Consider the following 24981-nt stretch of genomic DNA (forward strand, 5'->3'; position numbering starts at 1 on the left):
ATCCCCAACATAATTGATCCATATATAATAAATTATTGAAAAGGAAAATGATTTATCCTCCTATTAAATCTTTATAGTAATCCTTCTATTCATAACTAAGAAAGGGACATATGTCATAAAATAATTTTATTTTTTAATAATTGGTTTAAAAGTTGCACATGTTACCTTCTTGTGGATATGAGTATTAATATAAGCATTTAGTAAAAAAGAGTTCCACCAAACATGATTAGAGTTTCATACGTGTGAGCTAAGTAGTGGGTATATAATAATGCAGACAACTAAATAAACCAAAGTAAAACAAAATAGCATCACAGCTATGTTTTCACATACAAACAGAGTTGCTCTGTTTTTCACAAACCTTATATATATATATGATAAGGTTTACTTAGGTTGCCAACCTTACAAGTTGTTGGTTTCTGATATTTGAAGCGTGGTGGTTGTGCTCTTGGTTTCAGATTATGTCCAAGATCATATCACTAATGGCGACCCTTTCCTCCTTCTTCACACTTCTATTTACACTTCTCACCTTTTCAGGTTTCTTATATCTATTCCTAGTTTACTACAATCTTCACTACTTGTACATAATTCTACTTGGTTTTATAGGAAGTGAATAATCTTATTCTGCCCATGTTTTTCTTGGTAATGGAACATTCAAGCCTAGTTGAAATAGAGACTGCACTATGTGCTTAGAGGAATCATATATTCATTTAGTTTACCTTTCAGATTCTTTGAATTGGCTAAAGTATTTATTCCCCTACAATACATGTTTTCTGTGTTTGTCCTATACTAATGTTTTCAGATTCTTCAATTCAAAGCCTTTTATCGATGTGATAGATTGTTAATTGCTATAAGTAATGTTTTTGTTTTTGTTATAGTAAAATGATTATTCAAGTCTTTCAGCATTGGCAATTGAACTTTTACAATCATTGTGACACAAAGTATTGTAATAATTTATCTTCTCTGGTGTTTCCAGATTTGTGTGTGCAAACACAAGGCCTTAATTTCGGGATCAACTATGGACAAATCGCGAACAATCTTCCTTCTCCATCACGCGTGGCGCTTCTAATAAAATCACTTAATGTAAGCAGAATTAAACTGTATGATGCTGATCCAAATGTTCTATCTGCCTTCTCCAATTCAAATGTAGAATTCATTGTAGGAGTTGGAAATGAGTATCTACAAAGCATGAGAGACCCTTCTAAGGCACAAACATGGATTCAACAAAATGTTCAACCTTACCTTTCAAATACCAAAATCACTTGCATCACTGTAGGAAATGAAGTCTTCAATAGCACTGCCACTGATACTCAACTCATGTCAAATCTTCTCCCAGCAATGCAAAATGTGTACAATGCCCTTGTTAATCTTGGACTATCACAACAAGTTACTGTCACAACAGCACATTCTTTCAACATCTTATCAAATTCATTCCCTCCTTCATCTGGAGTCTTTAGTCAAAGTCTAATACAATATATCCAACCCCTTCTAACTTTTCATTCTCAAACCAAATCACCCTTTCTCATTAATGCATATCCTTTCTTTGCATACAAAGACAACCCTGATCAAATTTCCTTAAGCTATGTACTATTCCAACCAAACCAAGGCACAATTGATCCAAACACAAATTTACATTATGATAACATGTTGTATGCTCAAATTGATGCTGTCTATGCTGCTATCAAGGCACTTGGACACACTGATATTGAAGTAAGAATTTCTGAGACAGGTTGGCCTTCAAAGGGTGACCCTGATGAAATTGGAGCCACACTTGAGAATGCTGAAATATATAATAGCAATTTGTTGAAGAGGATAGAGCAGAAACAAACAACTCCTGGAAATCCTAGTGTTCCAATTGATATATATGTGTTTGCACTTTTTAATGAAGATATGAAACCTGGTCCTGCATCAGAAAGAAACTATGGCCTATATTATCCTGATGGTACCCCAGTTTATAACATTGGATTACAAGGTTATCTTCCAGAAATGGTTATACAATCCAAATCCAATGTAAGTTTTTAGTTCCTATATTTTCATTAATAGTTACAAAGGTTAAATATACAAGTGTAAAATCTGTATACTAACCGTGTAAAAATTTATACACATGCATCCAACAATAATTAAATATTAATAGTAGATTATGTAATGATAATGTATAAAACTTATTTAGCATGTATTGTCTTTCTAAATATATTTTCCCTCATATGATTTTTTTTTTATTTTCTACCTATAAATATATTTGTTTTTGGCCCCTCACTTTTTATTCCTATTAATCATTATGGACCGAAAGGGCATTACTTTTTGTGTTTTCCTTGAAAAGAGCATTATTTTTGTGCTTTCAAGGAAAAGCTCATTATTATTTTTTTGTATTTTGAAGGAAAAAAGTTTATCTTTGTACCAACTTAAAACATATTTAAACCATTACAAATATTCTACACTACTTCATTTTTTCCTATTTTCAAGCTTTTGTGAAATAAAAAATTAAAAAGGCGATTTCTTATTTTAATTTCCTTACAAAAAATTGAAAATAAGAAACAAAACAAAGTGACATGTTCTAATAGATTATATTCTGATTGTGTAATATTAATGTATCTAATGCTTACTCTGCAGACTTTGTCCATCCATTTTTTCATCTACATAGTTACATGCTTAGCGTTTGCTTGGGAACTTTCGAGATTGTGATTAGAAGATTTGAGTAGCATGGATAAAAGGGAACAGTGAAATTCCTATAGATGATTCTTTTGCAAGATTAGATTGTTAAAGGTGAGGAATATTTCAATTTTGACCATGAATTTTACATATTACAATTTAATGTTATACAAAAAAAAATGTAACATGATGCTACAAACATGTGACTTCTAATTTACATAGTGCAATTACATTCATTGCATTAATTAATAAATAACAAAACTAAAACTCTTGTGGGAAAAAGTCCAGTTCTAAACGCAAAAGGGAAAGCGTTTTTTATTCCTTCATGCTATTCTTTGACTTTCAATACAATAGTTTGAAAAAATGATATGATGGGAAAGTTTTGGAACCATTTTGCGGAAAAAGTTTTCCCTAGATGATATAAAAAAGTAAATAGATTACATATTCCAAACGGTGTTGCATTCTTTGTTCTAAGCCAACTAAAATTCTACTTTTATTATTATTTGTTTTTAAATTTTTTTATTCGTGTGTCGATATATGATTAGTTTGTGACAGAAAATAAGACATTATTAAAAACATATGATCTCCATCCCACGAACTTCCATTTCATGCTTATGCAGCTGTGCATGCACCAAGTGGAATATTGTGTCCCTAGAAAAACAATATTGTTTCATTATTATTGTATTAATAAAAGGTATGGTAATTGGTATCTTTTTTTCTTATCTGTCACTTTCAATCATGCGTGTGAATCTTATTGTTAATAAAATTCTTCATGTCTTCAGTTATACAAAAAGTCCAAATTCAGTTGTCAAAAAAAAAGGATCCACAATACATGCTAAGTATTTAATCATCCATCCAAAATGAAATTAGATTCAATTATTCTAATGAGAACAGGTTGCCATACTAAGTTTGGGTTGGTTTGGTCATAAAATGTAAAATTCAATAAAATGATTTTGTTACCAAAATATTATTATCTGCTCCAACAATTTGAATAGAAAAAAAATTTGTTTTATTAATAATTGTTACTTTTAGTAAAATAGGTACAATTATTTACAAATTTAATAATATTTGTATATTGGTCAAATCTATTATCTCCAGCTATTGTTTTTAAGTGACAACTCTTAGGTGATAGAATAAGAGTTTGTTATATTATTGGTTGGTTGTGATTAGTGATTTTAGAATGAATGAATGAATCGTGCTTCTTTGTTGGACAATTATGCAATTATTTGAGTCACAAAAAGTGGGCGTGTGACATAAACATGGTCCACCATGTCTTTGAAATTGAATTTTTATGGAAAATGGTCCAAAAGTGATAAGAATAAGATAGACACATCCACCTAACAATTTTTAATGCTAGCTACTTGCTACCTTCTCATTTTCCTCCATCAAACTTCATTCTCTTTTCTTTTCTTATTTAGCCACAAAAGTAAATGTTTTTCTATTCATAAAACATATATATTTTTACCAACAATTTTAATGATGAAAGACTTCACTGGATCTTCAGAATGATTAAATGTTAAATGTTTGATTCTTATGAGTAACATTTGTTGCTCAGAGCAGTCATAAACCTTAGAATTGATTAATTCCTTACCAAAAACGTGGGAGATACCATTGTTTAGGGTGGAATAGAACATATATATTTCATTTTTAGGATTGTATTAACGAATCTCCACACTACATTTTTTCTTCTAATTTCGTCTTAGCAATTGCTTGTTTTTATGCTAAACCCTTTTAACTAAACTTTGCATTCATACTATTTGAATATACCCTTCAAAAAAGCATTTGAATAAGGAAGCAAAAATCAATAGCGAACATAAAATAAATAATATTAATAACGAAATATTTAATATAATGTATTAGACAATGCAAAATGTGATATTAGTTATTAAACTACTTTACTATAATAACCCAAACGGTTAAGTATAATGTACTGGAATTATTGAATAAGAATTTTATTGACTTGATATTGATGAATCTATGCAGGGAAACAAAAGCATTACAACTTTTTCCTTTTTGGAAAGAAAATCCTGCACTTTTGTACACATCCATGCATGGGAGCAATTGTTTGAGGTTTACAACTTACTTAAAGAAATGTAGCTAAAACCATTCATATAATTATTACTTTTACAATTTAGAAATAATCAAAGGTATAGCAGAGAAATTGGATATGTAATAAAGAGAGTACATTGGATTTTTTTTATACAGAAAGTTCATAATAAATAGAAAATAGTTGTTTTTTTACAGAAAGAAAGATGAATTATGTTATATCTGTAGAGAAAACTGTGATAATTTTATACATGATGTTTAATTAGCCTGTTGCATTGCTACACTGATTTATAGCTTTTTTTTATTAGATTGTAATTTATTAATTCAATGAGATATTTTATTGAACTTTCTCATGATAAAACAAAGGAGACTAGTGTAGTTTTTGAAAATTAGATTTCATAAAGTTATGAACTAAATTTCGGAGTTGCCAATAATTGCTTTGTCATTTTTATCCTTTAATTTTTCATCAAATGTCAAGCTTTTCCCAACTCAATATAATAGTACATATCCTTTTAAGTTATTTAATAAATTTTAATTAGTATTAGAATTTATTTTATCCAACAAATTGAATTCAATTACCCAATTACACAATTATCAACTTCAGTCCATATATAATCGTATCTTCCATTCACACCTTTTACTTAGTTTTGTCATATATATCAATTCCTTATTTGTTTTGTCAAAAAAATGATGAAGAAATGTAATTAAACAACGCAAAAGAAGGGTAATCTCTTCAATGAATCTAAAAATGTGTGGTTCAATAGAACAACTTAGAAAAAGATGACTTAATAGTTAAAAAATAAGATTGTAGAAATTATGAATCATTATTGAGAGAATGGCACACCAAATTTACATAATTAACAACACATATTGTAAAAGAACATAATAGTGATTGGTACATGTGAGCTTATCAAGTATTACAAATTTCTATAATTTGCACACATAAGTGATCATGTCTGTGTAACCATTAACCGCATAGGTTTGATGAAATGACTTCCAATGCATTACTGAAAAAGCTTGAGGATCAGAAAGAATTACCCAAAAAAATAAACCAGGATTGTTGAGCTTGGCATTAGAACAAAATATTTGGACATTGATTTACAAATAAAAACAAAACACAATCAAATAAATGTAGAACAAAAAAACCAAAAAATGTTCACAATGAGCATCAGCATAGTTTCTCAATCATATGATACAAGGAAAGGAATGACCATAGACATAAATTCATCATATGAAAGTTTAGCCGAACCAGTTCGACGAGTATCTTTCTCCTTAAATTTTTCAGTCAACCCCTGAAAATGGAACAAGTAATTAGCATTGTTATAAATTCAAATCAAGATGATGTTCTAAAATGCTTAATCCTTCTTTTCTCCACAAAAATTGGAGGACCATAAGAGTTTAAACATGAAATGTATGAAAAGAGGAAAAGTTTGAGACTTTGAGCTAACTAAACAGAGAAAATGGCGGGAGGGGCCGAATAAGAAAGACAGATGAAGAAATAGAAAAATGAGAAGCACGTTTATAGCTCAGTGAGTTCTTACCTTGATAATCATCCCACACCTGCACACAACCAAGAACAGACCATCAGATATATGAATGACATTTTCAAACAGAGTAAACCCCAATATGCTTCTTCAAATATTTTGAAAACTCAAAAAGAATAGCAACATCAACATAATCCTCAAATCATTAATCCATTTGGTCCAAGTAACCAGTAACGCATGGACTATTTTGGTATAATTCAAGGACCAAATGATGTACTCATATGTTGAGGACCAAAATGATGTTCCAATACTTTTTTAGAAGTTTTAAATATATTTTTGGTGCCCGCAAGTTTATGAGTTTTGGTTTTAGTCCCTACAACTTCTTTTGGACCTTATACATCTCAACACTTTGGTTTTAATCTCTTGCCAATGATATGTTAACAATACAACTAGTCATATCAGTAATTAGTGATTAGTATGACAGTCGTAAACGGGTATAGTCAGGTTATCATTAGGGATTAAAACCAAAAGGTTGGAACATATAAAGACCGTAACTAAAGAACAAGATTCACAAGAACTAAAATCAAAAGTTGCTAAATTTTCACATATATAAGCCTTTTCGATACCAAAAATGAGTGTTTACTGTTTTCAAATAAATAAGATAAATATGAAAGATTCAGATAAAAATGTCTTACTCGACAAAACTGTCAAAACCAAGTTCAACCCTCCTACCACTTCCATCACCATACTTGGAAAGCAAAAGTTGTAGAACTGAGCCTGGTACTGCATAGCCAATACCATATAGAGCATCCCTTAGTTCTAATGGATCAATTTTCCCACTCCTATCTTTATCATATCTCTCAAATATGCCCTACAAGTAAAGTAACAATTTCAGAGGCAATTTATGGGGCGGAGTTCAATTATAGATCACAAACATTAAAGTTATTTTTAAAATTCACCAAACCAAATTCATTGAGCACTAGTTCCAGAAAATATTGTTGGAAATATAGGTGTGGATACTAGTATTTCGGCTACTGTAAATAACTAAAACCAACAAGAACAAAACACTAACAAGAGAAATGAACTAGAACAAGGATTGTAACATAACTTCTTATGTTTCCCTTTATGTGTCGAACCTAGTACATGGTATGCCAAATTCGGCACACGGTACGCAGCGTAAATGAGAGAACCATGTTACTAAGGATTGGAACAAAAGTACCGAGAGTCGTGCTAAGCACTATCCAAGTATTCTTATTCTCTGCCCTATTCAAGAAATGCAAGGCGGAATGGCCTCGACAAGTACGGTGTTTTTGATTTAGATTAAAGAATAATCTGATTATCAAATACTCTTGACTTGATATCCAAAAATCCAGCTTAAGGAGCTCAGTGTTTTTTCGCCACAAAAAATGGTACAAAACAACATATATGGTTGTGAAACATCTTTCTCTGTTGCAGACTATTGATTTAGAGTAGCAACAGCTGTCTTTCCTAAAATAAAAACGGAACCAAACACCATCAAACCCTCTTTAAGAGTCTCATTAAGACAACTTAAGTGTTAGTCATAACTCAACCACACAACGGTACTCTAAATCTGAAACACTACCAAGACTCATAAGCCTGACAAATAAGTCATAGACTAGACAACATTGATGGGATAATATGCTTGCAAGGATTTAATTTTGATCCACTTCTAAAATGTCAGTGAACAATAGAATGCCAACAGCTTAACAAATTAGTTAAGTCTTTTACTGAAAGTGGAAAAAACCTTGGTTATTGTAATGTATATGTGACAGTTTCTTATTCAGTGAAAATATCCATTTGCCTAAGCTTTTTTTTTTCTTCCAAAAAAGTGATGTTCTGTAAATAAAAAATCACTTCTGAGAGTACTGACATTTACATGCTTGTTTGTTTCAGAAAAGCAAAACCCGAAATTCATCTTTTATGACAAGCTATATTTCTCAGCTTTTGCAAAGAAAGTTTCCAAATTACATAAAAGTTATAGAATCAAATTATCAAAACCATTTTTTTAAAGCTTCAACAAAAAGACCCTTAATATATCTATGAGAATCCCTGCATCACTTAGAATCTTTGAGCATATAATAATAAATGTAAGAATGAAAAGATACTTACTCGCCATTGACCAAGGCAATTCCATAGAGCAGAAAATTCCTTTGGCCCTGTTAACAGAATAAGCACTTGTAAAGTAACATATAATAAAAATGAATAACTAAACTAAAAATGAAAACTTTTTGATGGAATAAAAGATAAGAAAGCGTACCAATTCTGAGGGGTTGACGAGGATCCTTGAATAAGAAGATAAGAAAACGAATAGTTGCAATATTGAAGTTATGAAAAGCAGAAGAAAGAGCTTGTTGCAATTCCTTATCATCTACGAAACCACTTTGATCCCTATCAAACATTTGAAAGGTTCTAATAACATCAGGGTTTGTGCCTTGTGGAAAACTATAAGATGAAGATGAAACTTGTCCATAATAGCCACTGCCATAGTTTGAAGAAGGAGGAGGAGGGGCATGATGGTAATTTGAAGGAGCGTTGTTGTTGTTGTTGTTGGAATAATGGGGTTGTGGTTGTTGATGTTGATCAGGTAAGGATGGGGCAGAAGGAGCATACGAGGATTCAGAATGGTATCTGTTGTTGTTGTTCCAAGAAGACATAATTGTTGTTTCTACTTTCTCTCTCTTTCTTCTACTCTGTGATTTTTGGTTTTGAGTTTCTCAATCTTAATGAGTGAATCAATCTCTATATTGTTTTGTATGCGTGTGAATTGATAGCAATGACACGTTAACTTCATTCATCTCAATCCATTTATCTATATCAATAATTTCTTATACGAAAAAAAGATTTGGTGGGAGGATATATTATTTCACATTTGGATTGTCAAATGAGATTGTTTCTAGATCTTGTTAATCTTTCATCTCAAAATCAATTAATTATGAGAGAATTAATCCAACATATATCCATAATAAAAGTTAGACTTTGACTCTCATACATATTAATGTTCCATCTCAAAATAATATGTAAACTATTCCCAAAATAATGTGATAAATAATGTAAGACTTAGTTTCCAAGATGCCAAGTTATGAATATCAACTAGTCTTACTTGTTCCAATCCAATAAATATTTTTAAAGCTCTCACTTATTAAAATTGGGGTGCTACATTATCAATGGGATTGTTTATAGACCTTAAAATTAATATATTCAAAACATTTATTCTATTTGACTATGAACAAGTTATTTGACCAGTTTTGAGAGGGGTATCCAATGGGATCTCAGCAGATTCTATGAACTCTATATTTGTGACTAATGGGAATATTAGCACTAGTTAATTTAATACTTCCAAAACTAATAAACTTGGTTTTTCAATTCAATTATTTCCTTAGAATACCTAATACTCTTAATAATATGGCAAAATAATAAAGTTATAATTGGTAAGCAACTTGCCATTTCACAATTATTGTTATACATATGCAGAAGGAATCCAATGCAAAAAGTAGTGGTTAGTAATATGTTGCCTTCAAAGCTGCAACTTCCTATCTCTAAAAATACAACAATGGTGTTGTTATGAACACTTGAATAGTACTTGTTCCGAATAAAAATTGAGACATAATGTTGATTGGACCATAACATAGTTTAGGATATAGGATCACCCTCCATATATACTATATAAAAATTGAGTTAATGATACTCACGTCCCACATATTTATTGAACTCAACTCAACTCAAACCTCTTTCTCTAACACTTTATACTCCCATTTGCACATATCTTATAACATCCTTAAATCACAAAATCATACTTGTTTCTTTTTTTATATTCCACAAGTTAACCCCCTTTTCATTGCCACCCAGCCATGACCAAACTCTTCCATTCTTCATCCTCAAGCACCACAGACCAAACCAACAACATTAACAACAACAACAACAACCTCTTCTTCATACTTCTCTTCATTATTCTTTCCTTCTTCCTCCTTACCCTTCTCACCAAATTAATCCTCCGTTGGTTGTTGTTTCCCATGGACATAGGCTTCCCAACTAACGTGCGCCACGTTGCGCATGTCACCTTTGATAGGTTCAATGGCTTCCTTGGTTTGCCTGCTGAGTTTGAACCTGACATGCCCACAAGGCCTCCTAGTGCTAGGTATATGTTTCTATACATGGAACTCTAGAATTGGCAATTTGAGTCGCGCGGTCAGGTTCAGTGTTATCTGCGTGGAAAACAATTACCTAAGCTCGATAATGAGCCAAATTTTTAAACATGATTGGACAAGTCAGGCCAGCATGTTGCCCGACAGATGAAAATGACCCGACTCTATTCGGCCCCACATTGTTATGGTCATCATATATGTGTTATTGGTTGGATAGGACTAGAGTAACATTACTAAACTTCTTTGAATGTCATGTCAGTATGTCACCTAGGATCAGACATTTAATCATTTCACTAATCTAAGTTTTGCTTTTGTTTGATTTTGACATGTAGTGCAACTGTGTTTGGAGTTTCAACAGAATCCATGCAGTTGTCATTTGACTCAAGAGGTAACAGTGTGCCAACTATTTTGTTGCTAATGCAAACTCATTTGTATGCTCAAGAGGGGTTGCAGGTTCATCACCTACTCTTTTTTCTCACTTAAGCATAATCTGTGTGAAACAAGGCAAAAAGATAATCTTGCTTTATAATTCATTACATTATGTGGTTTTGTTACTTTTACAAATGACTAATTCTATGATACTGGTGGGTTAAATAGTTGAATTTACATATGCAGGCAGAGGGGATTTTCAGAATTAACGCGGACAATAGTCACGAGGAATATGTTAGGGATCAATTGAATCTGGGATCGGTCCCGGATGGCATTGATGTGCATTGTTTGGCAGGACAAATTAAGGTACAATATTGCAAGATGATTACCTCAGGTTCCTCTTTTCCTATACTTGTTTATGAATCTATCTTATTGATCATATTGGAAAATAATTGTCTCTTTTATGACATGATAATGTTGAATACTTAATAGTATTGCTTGCAGAAAAAAAGCACCTAAAGCTGTCATCTTTTTTTAATAAATCTATCTTATAATAGAATCATGTGTACATAAAATTGATTCAACATGCAATTCACTGGAGAATGATACTTATCAATTGAAAATGGTGGTAAAACTATTAAGTGAGACAAATGAACATGACTTCACAATGTATTTGACAGAGCAATAAGACACAACATATCTAGATTGTATTAATGGATTCGACAGACAACATAAATGTATAGCTTTGCAATATTTGGTGCATACACTATTGATAAGTAGGGTGCTCTAAAATCGTGTAATGTGTTATATACTGTATACTCATTTTGCTCTATATATGACAACTTAGTTTGATATTCTTGTACTTTTACAGGCTTGGTTTAGGGAACTTCCTATGGGTGTTCTGGATCCGTTATCACAAGAGCAGGTAATGCAATGCCAGAGTGAAGAGGAATGTGTTGAACTAGTGAAGCATCTACCTAACACTGAAGCCGCCCTACTCGACTGGGCCATCAATCTCATGGCTGATGTTGTTGAGCACCAACATCTGAATAAGATGAATGCACACAACATTGCCATGGTTTTTGCACCAAACATGACTCAGGTGAGTTCCATTAGTTTTTAATTCTCATGTGATTTCTATCTATCTATGTAGCACTAATACTTCAAAAATTTATTGTCAAATTGTATCTCATATGTATTGTATATCAGATGCTAGAAGCTTTTCATATTTCGATTTATGACTTTTTTCCTTATCAACATATGTCGTGTACATGTCTCATATATGTACGCGTGTTTCCTAGGTTCTTAGCTTATACTTTTGTCATATTTTTATGCATTCTTAAACATGTTGTATCCTATATTTTGTTGTTGTTGCATATTTAGTCTTTCTGTTACTGCAGATGGCAGACCCTTTCACTGCATTGGTGTATGCAGTTCAAGTGATGAACTTCTTGAAGACACTTATAACAAGAACACTGCAGGAAAGAAAGGATTCTGTGGTAGAATCATCTCTTACACTTTATTTACAGCCTTTGGTCGAGAACGCGAGCCATAGCATCTTGGAGTCCTGCAAGCAAGGTACTGCTGCAGAAAATGAAGATGCTGATGAAAACATTGTTGCTAAGGATACTGCCTTAGATAATAACTCCTCAATTGGAGGAGAAAGTAAGAGTTTGATAAGCTCTTATTGTGAGTGTCCACCTAAAGGAAACATGGCAAAGAGTAAGACAGTCCAATCAAGTAGTTCAAGTTCTATAAAAGGATCTCAGAAAACAAGAAATCAGAAACCTGTTGAGAAAATTGGAATTAGGAGTTTAGATTCAAAAGAAGAAAAGGAGTGTAAATTGATTATATGAAAGTGTCACATTGTAAGTTTGTCTAAGCTTATCAAGTTGCAAATTGCTAGGGGAAGAAGTTTGTGAAGTGGTTCCTGTATGTATGTCACATTTGTGTCAAAAGTAGTGAATTGAGTTTTCTTGAGTGATATTATACCATTCAACAAAGTTTATAGTTTAAGTTTAAAGTTTCTAAGGTGGTCTTTTGGAGGCTGAACAAGGTAAGTAATAAGAATATATATTTTGTTCATTTTAGCTTTATACATAATATATGATCATACAATATCTTATCAAGTGTCAAAGTTGGGTGTAAAACAAGATTGTTCACCGGTTTCTTTGGAAATGTATTAAATTTGTATGTTTAACCTTAGACATATTCAAGTTTTCAGAACTAAGACTAGAATATTTAAAACTTTGTCTAGAATATTCCACTCAGATCATAATGGAGTGTAGGATGGATTCATCTTAAAGAAGCGTCTTATCATGTTGAAATTGCATGGTTGTGTTAATTGCTGAAATAGCAGGATCACATGACTATATTCACATATAAGCATGCCACGTTACCAAAATACAAATAGTCTTTGGAGATCACATCAATATACACTGGATGACACCAAGATATGATAACAAACATTGCCCCAAATTTACCTTCACATATTAAATAAAGTTGTGGTCTTTTCTCATATTTCCTTCCTTCATGCCATCTGCACTAGCAACCTCACACTCACAGTTTATACCTTTTTTATGTATATTTAGGTAGAAAGCCTTAAAGGTTCAACATTTCTTGTCTGACTCAGTTTCTGTATTGCACCATAGATTGGGTCTTTGTTTTGGAAAAATACCATGCCATCAAGATTTCCGTGATTGGAATAAAGGCTAACTTTAGGGTTGGATGCCCTTTTGAAACTCCTAAATAGTAAACATTATTGCACATTATTTTCAGAGTTCAGATGATATGTATTATACTAATATTACTTTGTAGAAGCAAAATTACTACTAGAAATAAAAAGCAAATTTATCTCAAGTTGGTGGGAAATAAATGTAGAAATAATATTGGAGGATTCCTATGTGAGAAAGTGAGAATCCAACCCCAAAAGTCTACAAATAGTAGTAAGGTAAGATACTTCACCTCACACCATATACTAGTAAGTAACTTGGAACTTTCAAGGCCTCCAAATCCAGCTAAGATGAGTATACACATAACACCCCTTTCATATTATACACCAACACAAAACACACACACAGATATATATATCTACCAACCAAAAAGCAGAACCTGCATAAGTGCATAATATCATCTTCCTCTTGATATACCAAAACAAAAGTTGAACATCCATCCTATCTTTCTGTGCTGCTACCTAGAAAGCACTAACCTGGCCTACAGAATACTGCACTTCATACTACAAGGTTAAAAGTTTTTCGCAGCAACATTTGTCGTTGCAAGTCGCAGCCGAAGGTGTTGTTGCGAAAACTATTTAGTAAGAAAGTCTATCAGCCATGGCAGCATGTGGGAGCCTTCAACACATGTTTGATAACCTATTGCCAGAGAACCAAGCACTGCTTGAAACTCTCTCATGGAACCAAATCAAAACCATAGAGCAATCTCCTAATCCCTTTACCGAGATATTTGGTGAACTCCATTTGAATGAGAGCCCTATACCATCACTCTCATCACTTTCCGAAGTTACTACTTCATCATCATCATCAATAGAGATCAATATAAACCACAAAAAGATCAACCATAATGAAGATTCGGAGTCATTACCTTTTACTAACCAACCTCCAATAGTAAACCATAGAAACAGACACAAAAGTAGTGACAGCTTTTCATCCCTTAGTTCTGAGAGTTTGCAACTTTGCACTGAGGGTCTTGGTTTTGAGAGCTCAGAAGACTTGAAAAGTGAACTGAGTGAATGCTGGCAAACTCGTGAGGTCGAGAAAGAGGGTGTGAGAAAGCATCCAACTTCAGAAGATAAATATTGCAGGAGGAGATCAAGGGTAGTGAGTAGGGGAAGGTACCCTCCTCCAATTTCATGCATAGGGAGGGTTTTCTTCAGGTCATACAAGACTAATGGGAGGTTTGTGCTAGAAGAGATAAGCATACCAAAACAGGAGTTTTTTCGTGCTTATAGAGAGGATGGAAGGTTGAAGCTGCAGTTAATTCAGCCTCATGATGATGAATTTCTAGAAGAAGATTATGATGATGATGGTGGTGTTGAGGATAATGTAGAAAGTGTAGCTGAGGAAGAAAAAAACATGGAAAAAGAAATGATGGATGTGTAACAGATCATATAAATGAAGAAACCCAAGTGGATTTGGAAGTCACATTGAATTATTATTAATTGAAGCCAAGGGAGTAAAACACCATTTGATATCTACTTTTTCTAATTACAAAACATGAATCCATCTTGCTTAAAGGAAATCAAGCTCTTTATCACTCAACCAATGAGCTTTGGTGAGTATATGCATTTTACCTGTGAAGTTTTGTTGTGTCCTCTCTATTATTGGTGTACTTAAGAGAGAATTGCAATATCTGATCATTCTGTATCTTACAGCACAACCATTTCCAAAGAAATCATTAATAAGTGCTGTTGTGTTAAAACTAAGCTTTTAGACATCATGTTTGATACTGTATATTATTATCTCTCTGTCTTGTTATCTTTTCTGCACAATCTGCATTTGAAAATATATATAAAAAAGGCAAAGACAAGGTATGATATCCTATCATAATAGGCAAGAGCAACATGTGTAATAATGCCACACCTTCTTCTGCTTCACATATCACAGTAGCTCAGCCAAATGTGATTCATAAAATACATGATTGATCTACCATATAATAATATGAGAAGCTAACAGTGGAAAGCAAACAGAAAATTTAGAACACTTTCAAGGGAAACTCTCCTCTATGGAAATTGCATTGAATGAAACATAATGTTCATATGAGGGGGTGAAATGATTCAAATGAGCCATTTCTGTTGAAACGTGAAATCACTTTCCCGGTTGATTTCTAATTCCACGCATTTATTAAATTAAATTACATGATATTGACGTTTTCACCCTTGTTCTTCACTTCTTGGTGAGTGACACATGCTGTAAAAGATTGAAAAAGCTTGGAGAATGCTAGCCATAATTCTGTAAGTTACAAAGTAGAATGTTTTTATTTCTCACAGCACGGGATTGTTGCCATCTAATGTTAAAAGCACCTTGTATAGATCTGGACGCCGATCGCGGAATACTCCCCAAGAATGTCTCTGGGATTTGATCTTGTCCAAATCAAATTGAGCAATAAGAACAGCTTCCTCTTTATCATCAGCAGCTGAAACAATTTCTCCAGTAGGTCCTACAAAAAGACAAAGATATAGATTGGAGAAATTATGCCTATGGCTAAAGTAAGATTGAAGAAATCAGTTCAGTCAAATTACCTGCTATAAAGGAGTTTCCATAAAATGTTATCTCGCTTTTTCCATGCTCAGTCTCAATTATCTCCTTTCCTATCCTATTTGAAGCCACAAGAGGTACCTGCATTTTCCAAAAAGATGGCTACAAAATAATTTCCTTTTACTGATAAATACTTCTGCTTAGTATGTTTTGTGATTTGTTTTTTAATCCAACAAGTATTGCTCAAGGAGTTCAAGAACTCTTAAAAGAAACATAGATGCTATGGCATACATTCATAGATATAACTGAGAGATAGGAAGATATACATCTCATAGACATGTGTTATAAATTGTAATATACGAGGTGAGTAATTTGTGCATACAAAACCTACCAAATTGGCACCAGCATGTCCTTGCATCACACGTTTCCAATGGTCACGAGAGTCAAGGCCTCCATCCTGAGGTTCAGACCCAATAGCAGTTGGATAAAATAAAATCTCAGCACCTTGAAGCACCATTGCTCGGGCTGCCTCGGGAAACCACTGATCCCAGCAAATAGCTGACATGAAATATAAGTAAAATTACAAAAAAGTTGCCAGCTTCTGTCTTCCCTTCCTTTAGCTCAGTTTCCAACCACAAATAAAGATGTAAAATGCAACTTCTAACATGCATTTAGTTGCTGTAGCAAAGCTAAAGTCAAAATTAGATTCAATACCTTTTTGTCTTAGAAATCTTGTTACAACCATCCTAAATAAAGGTTCGACTTAAATTCGTAGAGTATGGGGGTAAAAGAATAGAATGTAAATAGTCATTGTAGTTGCAAGTTCTTACCAACTCCAATCTTTGCAAATTTTGTCTGGAAAACCTGTTTGGCAAAAGCATCAATGTTACATGATGTTCACCAGTCATAAAATAAAGAACCACAAAACTCAAACAGTAGTGAATATTTAAGTCTAAGCACCTACCTTAAATCCAGTGTCACCTGGATTAAAATAGAACTTCTCCTGGTAACCTGAGGGGAAATTACTTGATAAGTTATGACAACACACATACTAAATGACAAGCAAATAAGACGTGTGTTGCATACCAGGTCCATCTGGAATATGAGATTTTCTATAAATCCCGAGATCAGTCCCATCAGCATCAATTATGGCTATTGAATTATAATGTGCATTGTTTGCCTCCTCGAAGAAGCTAACGGGTATCACTACACCTAACTCTTTTGCAAGTTTCTGCATCCTATATTAATCAAATTGAAACAAGAACAAAATTCACTACAAAATGATAAAAATAAAAAGACAAAGCCAATACTGGTTCCTCTGTGCCTTAAAAAGCACCATGATATGGTTCCACTGTGTGGCAAGTAACAACTGACTGAGAAGCAGATACAGAAGCCATTTTTTCAGTTCTTTTACCTCAGAATTGTAGGATGACCCTTATACGGCTTAGCTCTTTGAATGTAATCCTCTCTTTGTGCCTGACAGAAGTAATAACCTTCAAAGAGTTCCTGAAATTACTCATTTATCATTAAGATGATTGGAAGTTCAGAACACAACCCATCAGGGTTTTCCATCATAAGTATCAAGTCCATTAAAATTGACATATCATACTGATAAAATACAGGAGTTTGTTTTTTCTATTCAAGTTAAAAGTCATAAAAATCCCTTTTGTCGATGGTAGTTTAAAAGCTAAACAAAGTTCCAGCAAAAAACATTTTATCAACCTGAGTCTACAATGCCTTGTACTGCATACGTATTCTACTTAACATTACTAACAAATTAATGAAATGAATAAAATTGTAACTATAAGGCATTAGATGATTGGATATTCTGTAATTTACATGTAGTACAATACAAGTAGGAAACAGTGCATGGAAAGGTATCCCAGGTTCTAAAAATACACACCTGAATAAGAATGATGTTTGCACCCTGTTTATGAGCATCTCTAACTAGCCTGCATAAAAGAGCCCAAAGATTAATCTATGAAAAAACTCTTATTTGCTTAGAAAAACATAAGAAAAGATGAAGCTCAAAAAGTAGCAGTCAGAAGCACAAACAGAATTTCAAAGGCAGAACTAAAGTATTTTCTTACATCTAAATGTCAAAACAAAAACTGAAAAAGTCTAAAGTTCCTATCCTGCACCAAAAACAGGATCTGGATGCTAGTAGCAAGAACAATTTTGTGCGGTCAGGAACATAGTCTGTCCGATCTTGTTGTTAGATAGAGCTTGGTGAGCCAACAAGATAGAATAGAGCCGCCCTATTAGCCTATCCTATCCTTTTTACCTAGTGTATTTTCTATCTTGGTGGGAGTTGGCATAGAAATCAGCAGGATATGATAATGCAATTTTTCCCATCATATCTGTAAAATGAACATCATTGTCACCACCACCACACTACCATCACTGCCGCTATTATGGCAATGACATCGCGCACCAATCACTTAACAGAATAAGAGATTATCATGGTCATACTATCATTCTCTTATCTTTCTCTCCAGCATATCTTGTAATCAATGATAGAAAATTTGTAAGTACCTGAATTGAGGGTTTACACATTTAACTAACGGAAATTTGCAGCAACATAAAACAACTACTTAAGTGAAACTAGGGATTCCCCAAGACAAGTTAAGCATCCTCAAGGCTGTGTTGTGCTATTCATTCTAACGTTTATAGAGTTTGTTTCTGTTATAGTCAGATCATATGATGCAAGAGCTAAAAATGAAATCTTTTAACATGGGCAGCTCATAAAGTTGCAAACCCTGGTTTTAATGCATGATTTGGGATTAGAAGTGTAAACAATCCAAAATGAAGTGAATTCAAAATATGGGGTTTAATATGAAATGAAAAAAAGATGAGATTTTTAACAAGAGTGAAAATTGATATGCATATGGAGATATAAAAAAAAGATGGGATATTGAGAAATGATGGAAAGAGAAGGTTAGATGAACATGGTAAGAAGAACCTTTCGGCGGTGGTAACATTGGTGGAGAGATCATCAGAGCAAGCAAACTGAAGAGATGAAACGACAACGTTTCTGTCCTTGTCCATGTTGATGTAAAGCAGAGAGGAAGAAATGCAGAGTGAGTATGAATAAAGGGTTCTATGTGGGAATGAATATATTCCACAAACACTAAAAGACGAATAACTTCGACCTGGGTTATTGGGCCTCAGAATAACGTCACATCACATCATAATAAAGAACCAAACAGTTAGTCTCGACTGAAAATACTTTCTACATTATTCATAGTACTATTGCTGCTTATTCTATAATAATTATATATCACTAATAATGAAGTGAGAGTATATAATCTTAGACATCTAAGATCATCTACAATGGTAACAAAAAATCGGTTGAACGAAATAAACATGACTTTCGTTCAAATTTATTATCGAATATGAGACATTTTTGTTTTTATTTCGTAACAGTAAGCTAAATAAACACTATTAAAATTGTGAGTCAACATTAAAAAATAGAAAAAATTATTATATGAGAAAAAAATATAAATGTAGAATAGAATTGTCCATTTAAGAATAAAATGAAAATAGAATTATTGAAAATGATTTTGGCATAAATTATAAGTTATTAAGAAATGTAAACAATATAAAATAATTGAAGAATGGAAAAGATATTCCACCATTGAGATGATGCAACAGTAACAGTGTGAGTTTTATTTTACTGACACAGTTGTAATAAAATGGAACTAGAAATTTTTTTGAGGAGACTTAGTTATGAATTGTTAACAAGAGAACTAAGTGGCAGTGCCGTATAACGCTTGGATGAGGCCAATTACGCTTCGTCCACCGCCGAGCCCCACCGCCGCAAGGGGCACAGCAGACATCTTTGAATCCGGCGTTCACACTCTCCTCCGTCGCGCCGTTCTCATCGGTAACGGTTTCCCTTCTTCTGAAAATCACTCCCTCGGTTTGGTTCGCGCCCTTGGCCTCTCCGATAATCACCTCTTCTATGTAACTCCCTCTCTTCTTCTTCTTCTTCTTCTTCTTCCTATTTTAACAAATTCAACATCCATCATGTTATTTCTGATTATTAAATTGTTTATTCATTCACATATTAATATGATTTGTGTTTATGATTCTAATAAATTATTTTCACTCATTTTGTTAATTATAGCGTGTTACCAGACCAAAAGGTGGAATCAACGAGTTTCTTCAATGGCTTCCACTTTCTCTTCATAAAAAAATTGATTTATTAATAAACATTTTCTATCTTCTATTCAAATCTTCTACTCAAAAAAAGGTTATGCATTTACCTTCACAAAATGGTGTTTCTGGTTTGTCAACTATTCTAGAAGCTGATGTAAAACACATAGTGAATTTGGCTCGTGAATCTTATGACAAGTAATTCATCCATTCTCCTTTTTTTTAACCCTAATGTTTCAGTTCATGAGAAATGCAGATTCTGATTATTATTTATCCAGGGAGGGACCTTTGTTGGTGGTTGCATCCGGAAGAGACACCATTTCTATTGCAAGTTCCATAAAACGTTTAGCATCTGATAAAGTTTTTGTTGTTCAGGTTTGCATATTTTAATGCATATTTTCTTTATCTAACTTTGCTGTGATATCTTGTAAGTTGTTGAGATGACAATTTTATCGGCATTACCTAGATGGGTTTTTTTGGTACTACCAAGAGTATCCTTACCTTTTGGGTAAGGAACTAATCCCTTTCGGGGTGTGTGGCTACCCCTCCCGAATTGAGTATGTAGATATGCAATGTGATATATATTTGTTCTAGACTTTACTTTTATGTTAAAGCCATAACTCTTATGATTGCTTGGTGCTTGTTTAACTGGAAGTTGCAAGATGAAATAATTAAATAGGTCCGTTCAGTGCCCTAAAACTCACCAAGAATAAAATTTAGCAGGTGATTGCAAAAAAAGTGGCTGATTGTGATCTGTGAATGCATTCCAAAAAGAAGCATTCACAACCAATTTTGTGGCTTCTTTGTTATATCTCTTGAACTTTCAATCATGAAGCCAGTTTAGTTATAGAGTTCCCTGGCTATCCTCTTTCCTTTGCTTTATTTTCTCTACTTATTAATACTCATGTTTCTAAAATATTGTGCAGATACCGTAAAGGTGCCAAGATGTGTTAGACATTTTTAATGCTTAATTTATCCAATAAAAATAAATGTATGCTTATTCCTCACAATTGTTAGATTATCTAGTTGACAGTCTTAGTTTACATTGTTATGTAGCAGTGGTTTATTGCACTTCTATTTTTTTATGTTGTTTATGGCTTTGACTTGTGTTCATGATTTTTTCCCCTGTGGACAGATACAACATCCTAGGTTGCATTTGAACAGGTTTGACATGGTAATCACACCTCGTCATGATTATTATCCTTTGACTGCAGAAGCACAGAAGCAGGTTCCTAAACTTCTTCGAAGGTGGATAACACCACGCGAGCCTCCAGATAGTCACGTGGTATATATGTTAATGTGCATATGATTGATTGTATCAGCTTTTACTTTACTAGAGAAAAAGTGATTTTACTTTGATGTCATTGGCATCCATTCCATGTTGCTGAGGGTTGTATATGTGCTGTAATTTACATTCAGATTCTCACCATGGGAGCCCTACATCAAATAGATTTTGCTTCACTTCGTAGTGCTGCCATTACATGGCATGATGTGTTTGCAGATGTTCCCAGACCCTTGCTTGTTGTCAACATTGGAGGACCAACAAGTAATTTCTATTATACCTCTTTGTTGATAGTATCACAGTACTTTTGGATATATCCAACTCATGCATCCTTCTAATTTTTTCTTGCAGTTTGCATGTGGTTAATTTCCAATATCTTTTTATTTGAGATAAATCTGTGTACTGTGAGTGAAATGCTTGGGTGCATTGAAATTGTGAAGATTTTTAAAAAGAAGGATAACTGGATACCAAAAGAAAAGAAAAGAAATGAAGTGATAGGAAACCCAAGAACAGAATTGAAAATTTAAAAGAAAAGGACTGGAACTATATTTTGCTGAAAGAATAAAATGTGAAAAGAAATAGGAGAATATCTCCACCAAGGGTTTCCCCTTTTGCAAAGGCCTAACCCTTTGCCAACCGAGCCTATGCACTGTTACTGCAAATTAACACTTCTTAATGATCCTCCCTTCTACGGTTCTACACTCTTCCCTTAATTTATCTACTCATCCTTGTAGCTAACTAATTAACTGCCCTCACATAACAATTACCCTTTCGCTTGCAAGGGTAAAGCTACATACATCTACTCTCCCTAAACCCCACCGTGCAGTGGGTTGCCCTTTTTTTACATAAATTTTGTCATGAATTTAATCATTTAAAATGTCAGTAGCATAGCTAGTGTTCAGGAATCAGGACAAAAAGACAGAAGTTCTAACTGGTCCAGTTATGAAAAGGCCAATGATGGAATTTATGATTATAACTTAGGTGGCCAAAAAAGATTAGTAATTTTGCCTAATTTCCTTTATTGATACAGGAAACTGTCGATATGGTGAGGACCTTGCAAAGCAGTTAGCAGCCTCTTTGCTAAGTGTTCTTGTTAGTTGTGGGAGTGTGAGAATATCCTTTTCAGAGAAGACTCCACAAAAGGTATAGTTATGCCTTGGAAAGAGTACATTTGACCAATGTTTTCATCTGACATGCCTTTTCCCTCCTTTTTTGACTTTTAAACAGGTATCCAATATTATAGTGAAAGAACTTGAGAATAATCCAAAAGTTCATATTTGGGATGGGCAAGGTAAATATTTATTCAGGTTTAGATTAGATTATTTACTCAGATCTTTTGATAATTGTTTTGAAAGATAATAAGTGGTTAATCTCTGGTCTACCTCACAATTTTCAGAACCAAACCCACGCATGGGGCATTTAGCTTGGGCCGATGCATTTGTTGTCACAGCAGATTCTGTTAGCATGATAAGTGAAGCTTGCAGCACTGGGTATGCTTGTCAGAAGTGTTCTTATGATTATTTTAATTTTATTAACTTTTTATCCCATGATTTTACTGAAATTTTAGTATTTGATAAAGCCCATGTGTGCTTATTGAATCTTATAGCTGATCCCCTAGTGGAATATGTTTCGACTGATCTTGTTGTTGTAGCTAATGTATTTTGTTTTCTGATATTCTGTTTATCAACTGTATTTGTGCTTCAGGAAGCCTGTCTATGTTATAGGAGCTGAACGATGCAAATGGAAGTTCACTGAATTCCACAAAACATTGAGAGAGCGTGGAGTTGTTAGGCCTTTTACAGGGTCTGAAGATGTAAGTTAAAAGAATTGAAGCAGACGAAAATTTACACCTATATCCACTAATATTTTTACATTTGTGGTTCGCCTATTTTAATAGGAGAGTAACAATAGGTGCTTATTTGTCAAAATATCATTGGATACTAATGAACTCTTTTACATTGATATGCCATCAAACTAATCTAGAGTTATAATTCTACTTATCAAATATAAGGATTGAAATTAGTATTAATGTGGAAGGACGTTTGTAGAAGGTGAGCCTCAACATAACGGTAATGTTGTTTATCTTGTGACCTGGAAATCATGAGTGAGTTCAAATCCTATAAACAACCTCTTCACTTGTGAGGGTATTGCGTGCATTTATCTTCCCAGATCCCTGGGAACTCCATGTACTAGAGCTGCCCTTTTTGGGAGGATGTTTGTCTTGTAATTATGTAGTGTTGTTTGATGAGTGGATACAAAGACAAGATAAGAATATGAATAAATGCATTACCGGAGAAAATTGGGGTAACGATTATTGTAGAAGGATGATATAATCATGTTTTAGGTGGTTTGGGCATGTTTGAAGGAGGCTGTTAGAAGTCCCAATAAGGAGATTTGATCAAATGGAGGTTAATCTAATTTCTAGAGGCAAAAGGATGTCAAGAAAAAACTGAAGTGAAACGATTATGATATATTTAGAAATCAATGTTTTGTCATTGAGCATTATATTTTATAGAACATCATGACATCATTCGATCCATGTGACCGATCCCATCCAGTGAGACTAAGGCTTGATTGTAATTGTAATTGTTGTTGTTATTGAAATTCCACGTTAATGGTATGTTTCCTTAAATTTTCAGATATCAGAAAGTTGGAGCTATCCACCGCTTAATGACACTGCTGATGCAGCTAAACGGGTTCATGAGACGCTTGCTGCCAGAGGGTGGAAACTGAAGACATAGAATACTATTCTTAGTTGACTTAGTAGTCAATTTTTGTTATATTTTTCTTAAGGCAGTAACCATTTGTTGTTTGGAAGATATTTTCCGAAACATCACATTTCTTTGATGGTCCGAATAGGAATTAGTAGTATTTTCCTTATTCTTTCCACCATATCATTCTTGAGTATGTAATTAAATACAAGGATAGTTGTGTATGCTTGTGGCTTGTAAAATGAAAAGAGAATTTTAGCATTTATGCACCGAAAGACTTTGTATAATGAATGAAGTCAATAAAAAAAATTATTGTGCTGAAATCAAAATGTAGTGTATTTTCTTTGTGCTATTTGTTATATGGTCTTCTAATGATCCTTGTGCTATTAGACCGTGCCTGAGGGCATACTGTTGCAACTCATTGTCACAGTTTATATGAACTGACATTGTCAATATCAGTAGTTTTCTTCTGTTTGGAAAGGGGTGTATATTTGGCTTTAAGTTGCGGAGCTCAAACCTAGTTCAACTATTGAATCGCTGAATCTGCATGATGCTATTCATAGAAATTCAAAATGGCCAAAGTTTTGGAGAATGAGTTGGTTTGATGTGATGTGGTCTATGTGGACTATGAGGAATAATTTCATCTTTTCCAATAAGGAGGTGAGTTATACTCATATTTTAGATTCGTTCAAGCTAAAACTTGGAGCTAGTTTTTAACTAAAATAGGTCATTCTTCTTTAATATTTGTGATTTGGTGTAATGATCCTATTCATTGTATAAATATGTATTCCAAAAAGAAGATCACTAATTGATCTTCATTGTATTGGGTTAGCACCCTTTTTGTTGTTTCTAATACGGTTCACTTAGCAAAAAAAATAGTCATTTTGGGTCATGTTAATTCTAAATCTA

General features: G+C 33.4%; 6 protein-coding genes and 1 long non-coding RNA gene across 8 annotated transcripts; 4 read left to right on the forward strand and 3 right to left on the reverse strand.

Moving 5' to 3' along the window:
- Nucleotides 390-4842, forward strand: LOC109350807 (glucan endo-1,3-beta-glucosidase 14). 2 transcript variants are annotated; one of them, XR_002108128.1, is made up of 4 exons: nt 390-534; nt 974-2007; nt 2608-2760; nt 4630-4842. XR_002108128.1 is itself a non-coding variant. In XM_019592111.1 (3 exons), the coding sequence occupies exons 1-3, from the start codon at nt 459-461 to the stop codon at nt 2677-2679; spliced, it is 1182 nt and encodes a 393-aa protein (XP_019447656.1). In that variant the 5' UTR covers nt 390-458; the 3' UTR covers nt 2680-2785. The 2 variants fall into 2 exon arrangements, 1 of the variants encoding a protein (XP_019447656.1); XM_019592111.1 differs by lacking the exon at nt 4630-4842 and having other exon boundaries at nt 2608-2785.
- Nucleotides 3929-24756, reverse strand: LOC109350812. Its single transcript, XR_002108129.1, has 3 exons — nt 24744-24756; nt 22064-22069; nt 3929-4014 (listed from the first exon to the last, which is right to left on the reverse strand). It is a non-coding gene; the product is annotated as an uncharacterized LOC109350812 (long non-coding RNA).
- Nucleotides 5834-8929, reverse strand: LOC109350810 (probable calcium-binding protein CML48). Its single transcript, XM_019592115.1, has 5 exons — nt 8455-8929; nt 8307-8353; nt 6872-7047; nt 6234-6252; nt 5834-5984 (listed from the first exon to the last, which is right to left on the reverse strand). Exons 1-5 carry the CDS (start codon nt 8849-8851, stop codon nt 5874-5876), a joined length of 750 nt encoding a protein of 249 aa, XP_019447660.1. The 5' UTR covers nt 8852-8929; the 3' UTR covers nt 5834-5873.
- On the forward strand, nt 9897-12580 carry LOC109350806 (rho GTPase-activating protein 5-like). The gene is made up of 5 exons (XM_019592110.1): nt 9897-10332; nt 10672-10792; nt 10955-11074; nt 11580-11810; nt 12109-12580. Exons 1-5 carry the CDS (start codon nt 10046-10048, stop codon nt 12562-12564), a joined length of 1215 nt encoding a protein of 404 aa, XP_019447655.1. The 5' UTR covers nt 9897-10045; the 3' UTR covers nt 12565-12580.
- LOC109350809 (protein FAF-like, chloroplastic) lies at nt 13643-15177 on the forward strand. Its single transcript, XM_019592114.1, has one exon. The coding sequence runs from the start codon at nt 14041-14043 to the stop codon at nt 14824-14826; it is 786 nt and encodes a 261-aa protein (XP_019447659.1). The 5' UTR covers nt 13643-14040; the 3' UTR covers nt 14827-15177.
- On the reverse strand, nt 15432-19037 carry LOC109350808 (N-carbamoylputrescine amidase). The gene is made up of 9 exons (XM_019592113.1): nt 18884-19037; nt 17825-17873; nt 17336-17427; nt 17008-17159; nt 16886-16932; nt 16752-16785; nt 16313-16479; nt 15966-16062; nt 15432-15883 (listed from the first exon to the last, which is right to left on the reverse strand). Exons 1-9 carry the CDS (start codon nt 18967-18969, stop codon nt 15708-15710), a joined length of 900 nt encoding a protein of 299 aa, XP_019447658.1. The 5' UTR covers nt 18970-19037; the 3' UTR covers nt 15432-15707.
- Nucleotides 19614-24395, forward strand: LOC109350804 (mitochondrial fission protein ELM1-like). The gene is made up of 10 exons (XM_019592109.1): nt 19614-19887; nt 20051-20277; nt 20358-20454; nt 21215-21364; nt 21499-21625; nt 22392-22504; nt 22589-22652; nt 22758-22851; nt 23066-23174; nt 24001-24395. Exons 1-10 carry the CDS (start codon nt 19699-19701, stop codon nt 24100-24102), a joined length of 1272 nt encoding a protein of 423 aa, XP_019447654.1. The 5' UTR covers nt 19614-19698; the 3' UTR covers nt 24103-24395.

This window comes from Lupinus angustifolius, chromosome LG06, assembly GCF_001865875.1.
Source record: "Lupinus angustifolius cultivar Tanjil chromosome LG06, LupAngTanjil_v1.0, whole genome shotgun sequence".
Classification (NCBI taxonomy): Eukaryota; Viridiplantae; Streptophyta; class Magnoliopsida; order Fabales; family Fabaceae; genus Lupinus; species Lupinus angustifolius.

Coding starts and splice junctions, on each gene's coding strand:
- LOC109350807 (XM_019592111.1), top strand. CDS start 459: ATGTCCAAGATCATATCACTAATGGCGACCCTTTCCTCCTTCTTCACA. Junction 535..973: donor TACACTTCTCACCTTTTCAG/GTTTCTTATATC, acceptor TGGTGTTTCCAG/ATTTGTGTGTGCAAACACAA. Junction 2,008..2,607: donor TTATACAATCCAAATCCAAT/GTAAGTTTTTAG, acceptor CTTACTCTGCAG/ACTTTGTCCATCCATTTTTT.
- LOC109350810 (XM_019592115.1), bottom strand. CDS start 8,851: ATGTCTTCTTGGAACAACAACAACAGATACCATTCTGAATCCTCGTAT. Junction 8,354..8,454: donor TCGTCAACCCCTCAGAATTG/GTACGCTTTCTT, acceptor TTCTGTTAACAG/GGCCAAAGGAATTTTCTGCT. Junction 7,048..8,306: donor ATTGCCTTGGTCAATGGCGA/GTAAGTATCTTT, acceptor CTTTACTTGTAG/GGCATATTTGAGAGATATGA.
- LOC109350806 (XM_019592110.1), top strand. CDS start 10,046: ATGACCAAACTCTTCCATTCTTCATCCTCAAGCACCACAGACCAAACC. Junction 10,333..10,671: donor ACAAGGCCTCCTAGTGCTAG/GTATATGTTTCT, acceptor TTTGACATGTAG/TGCAACTGTGTTTGGAGTTT. Junction 11,811..12,108: donor TTGCACCAAACATGACTCAG/GTGAGTTCCATT, acceptor CTGTTACTGCAG/ATGGCAGACCCTTTCACTGC.
- LOC109350809 (XM_019592114.1), top strand. CDS start 14,041: ATGGCAGCATGTGGGAGCCTTCAACACATGTTTGATAACCTATTGCCA.
- LOC109350808 (XM_019592113.1), bottom strand. CDS start 18,969: ATGGACAAGGACAGAAACGTTGTCGTTTCATCTCTTCAGTTTGCTTGC. Junction 17,160..17,335: donor GGTCATCCTACAATTCTGAG/GTAAAAGAACTG, acceptor TGATTAATATAG/GATGCAGAAACTTGCAAAAG. Junction 16,933..17,007: donor TCATATTCCAGATGGACCTG/GTATGCAACACA, acceptor ATTTCCCCTCAG/GTTACCAGGAGAAGTTCTAT.
- LOC109350804 (XM_019592109.1), top strand. CDS start 19,699: ATGAGGCCAATTACGCTTCGTCCACCGCCGAGCCCCACCGCCGCAAGG. Junction 20,278..20,357: donor GCTCGTGAATCTTATGACAA/GTAATTCATCCA, acceptor TTATTTATCCAG/GGAGGGACCTTTGTTGGTGG. Junction 20,455..21,214: donor ATAAAGTTTTTGTTGTTCAG/GTTTGCATATTT, acceptor CCCTGTGGACAG/ATACAACATCCTAGGTTGCA.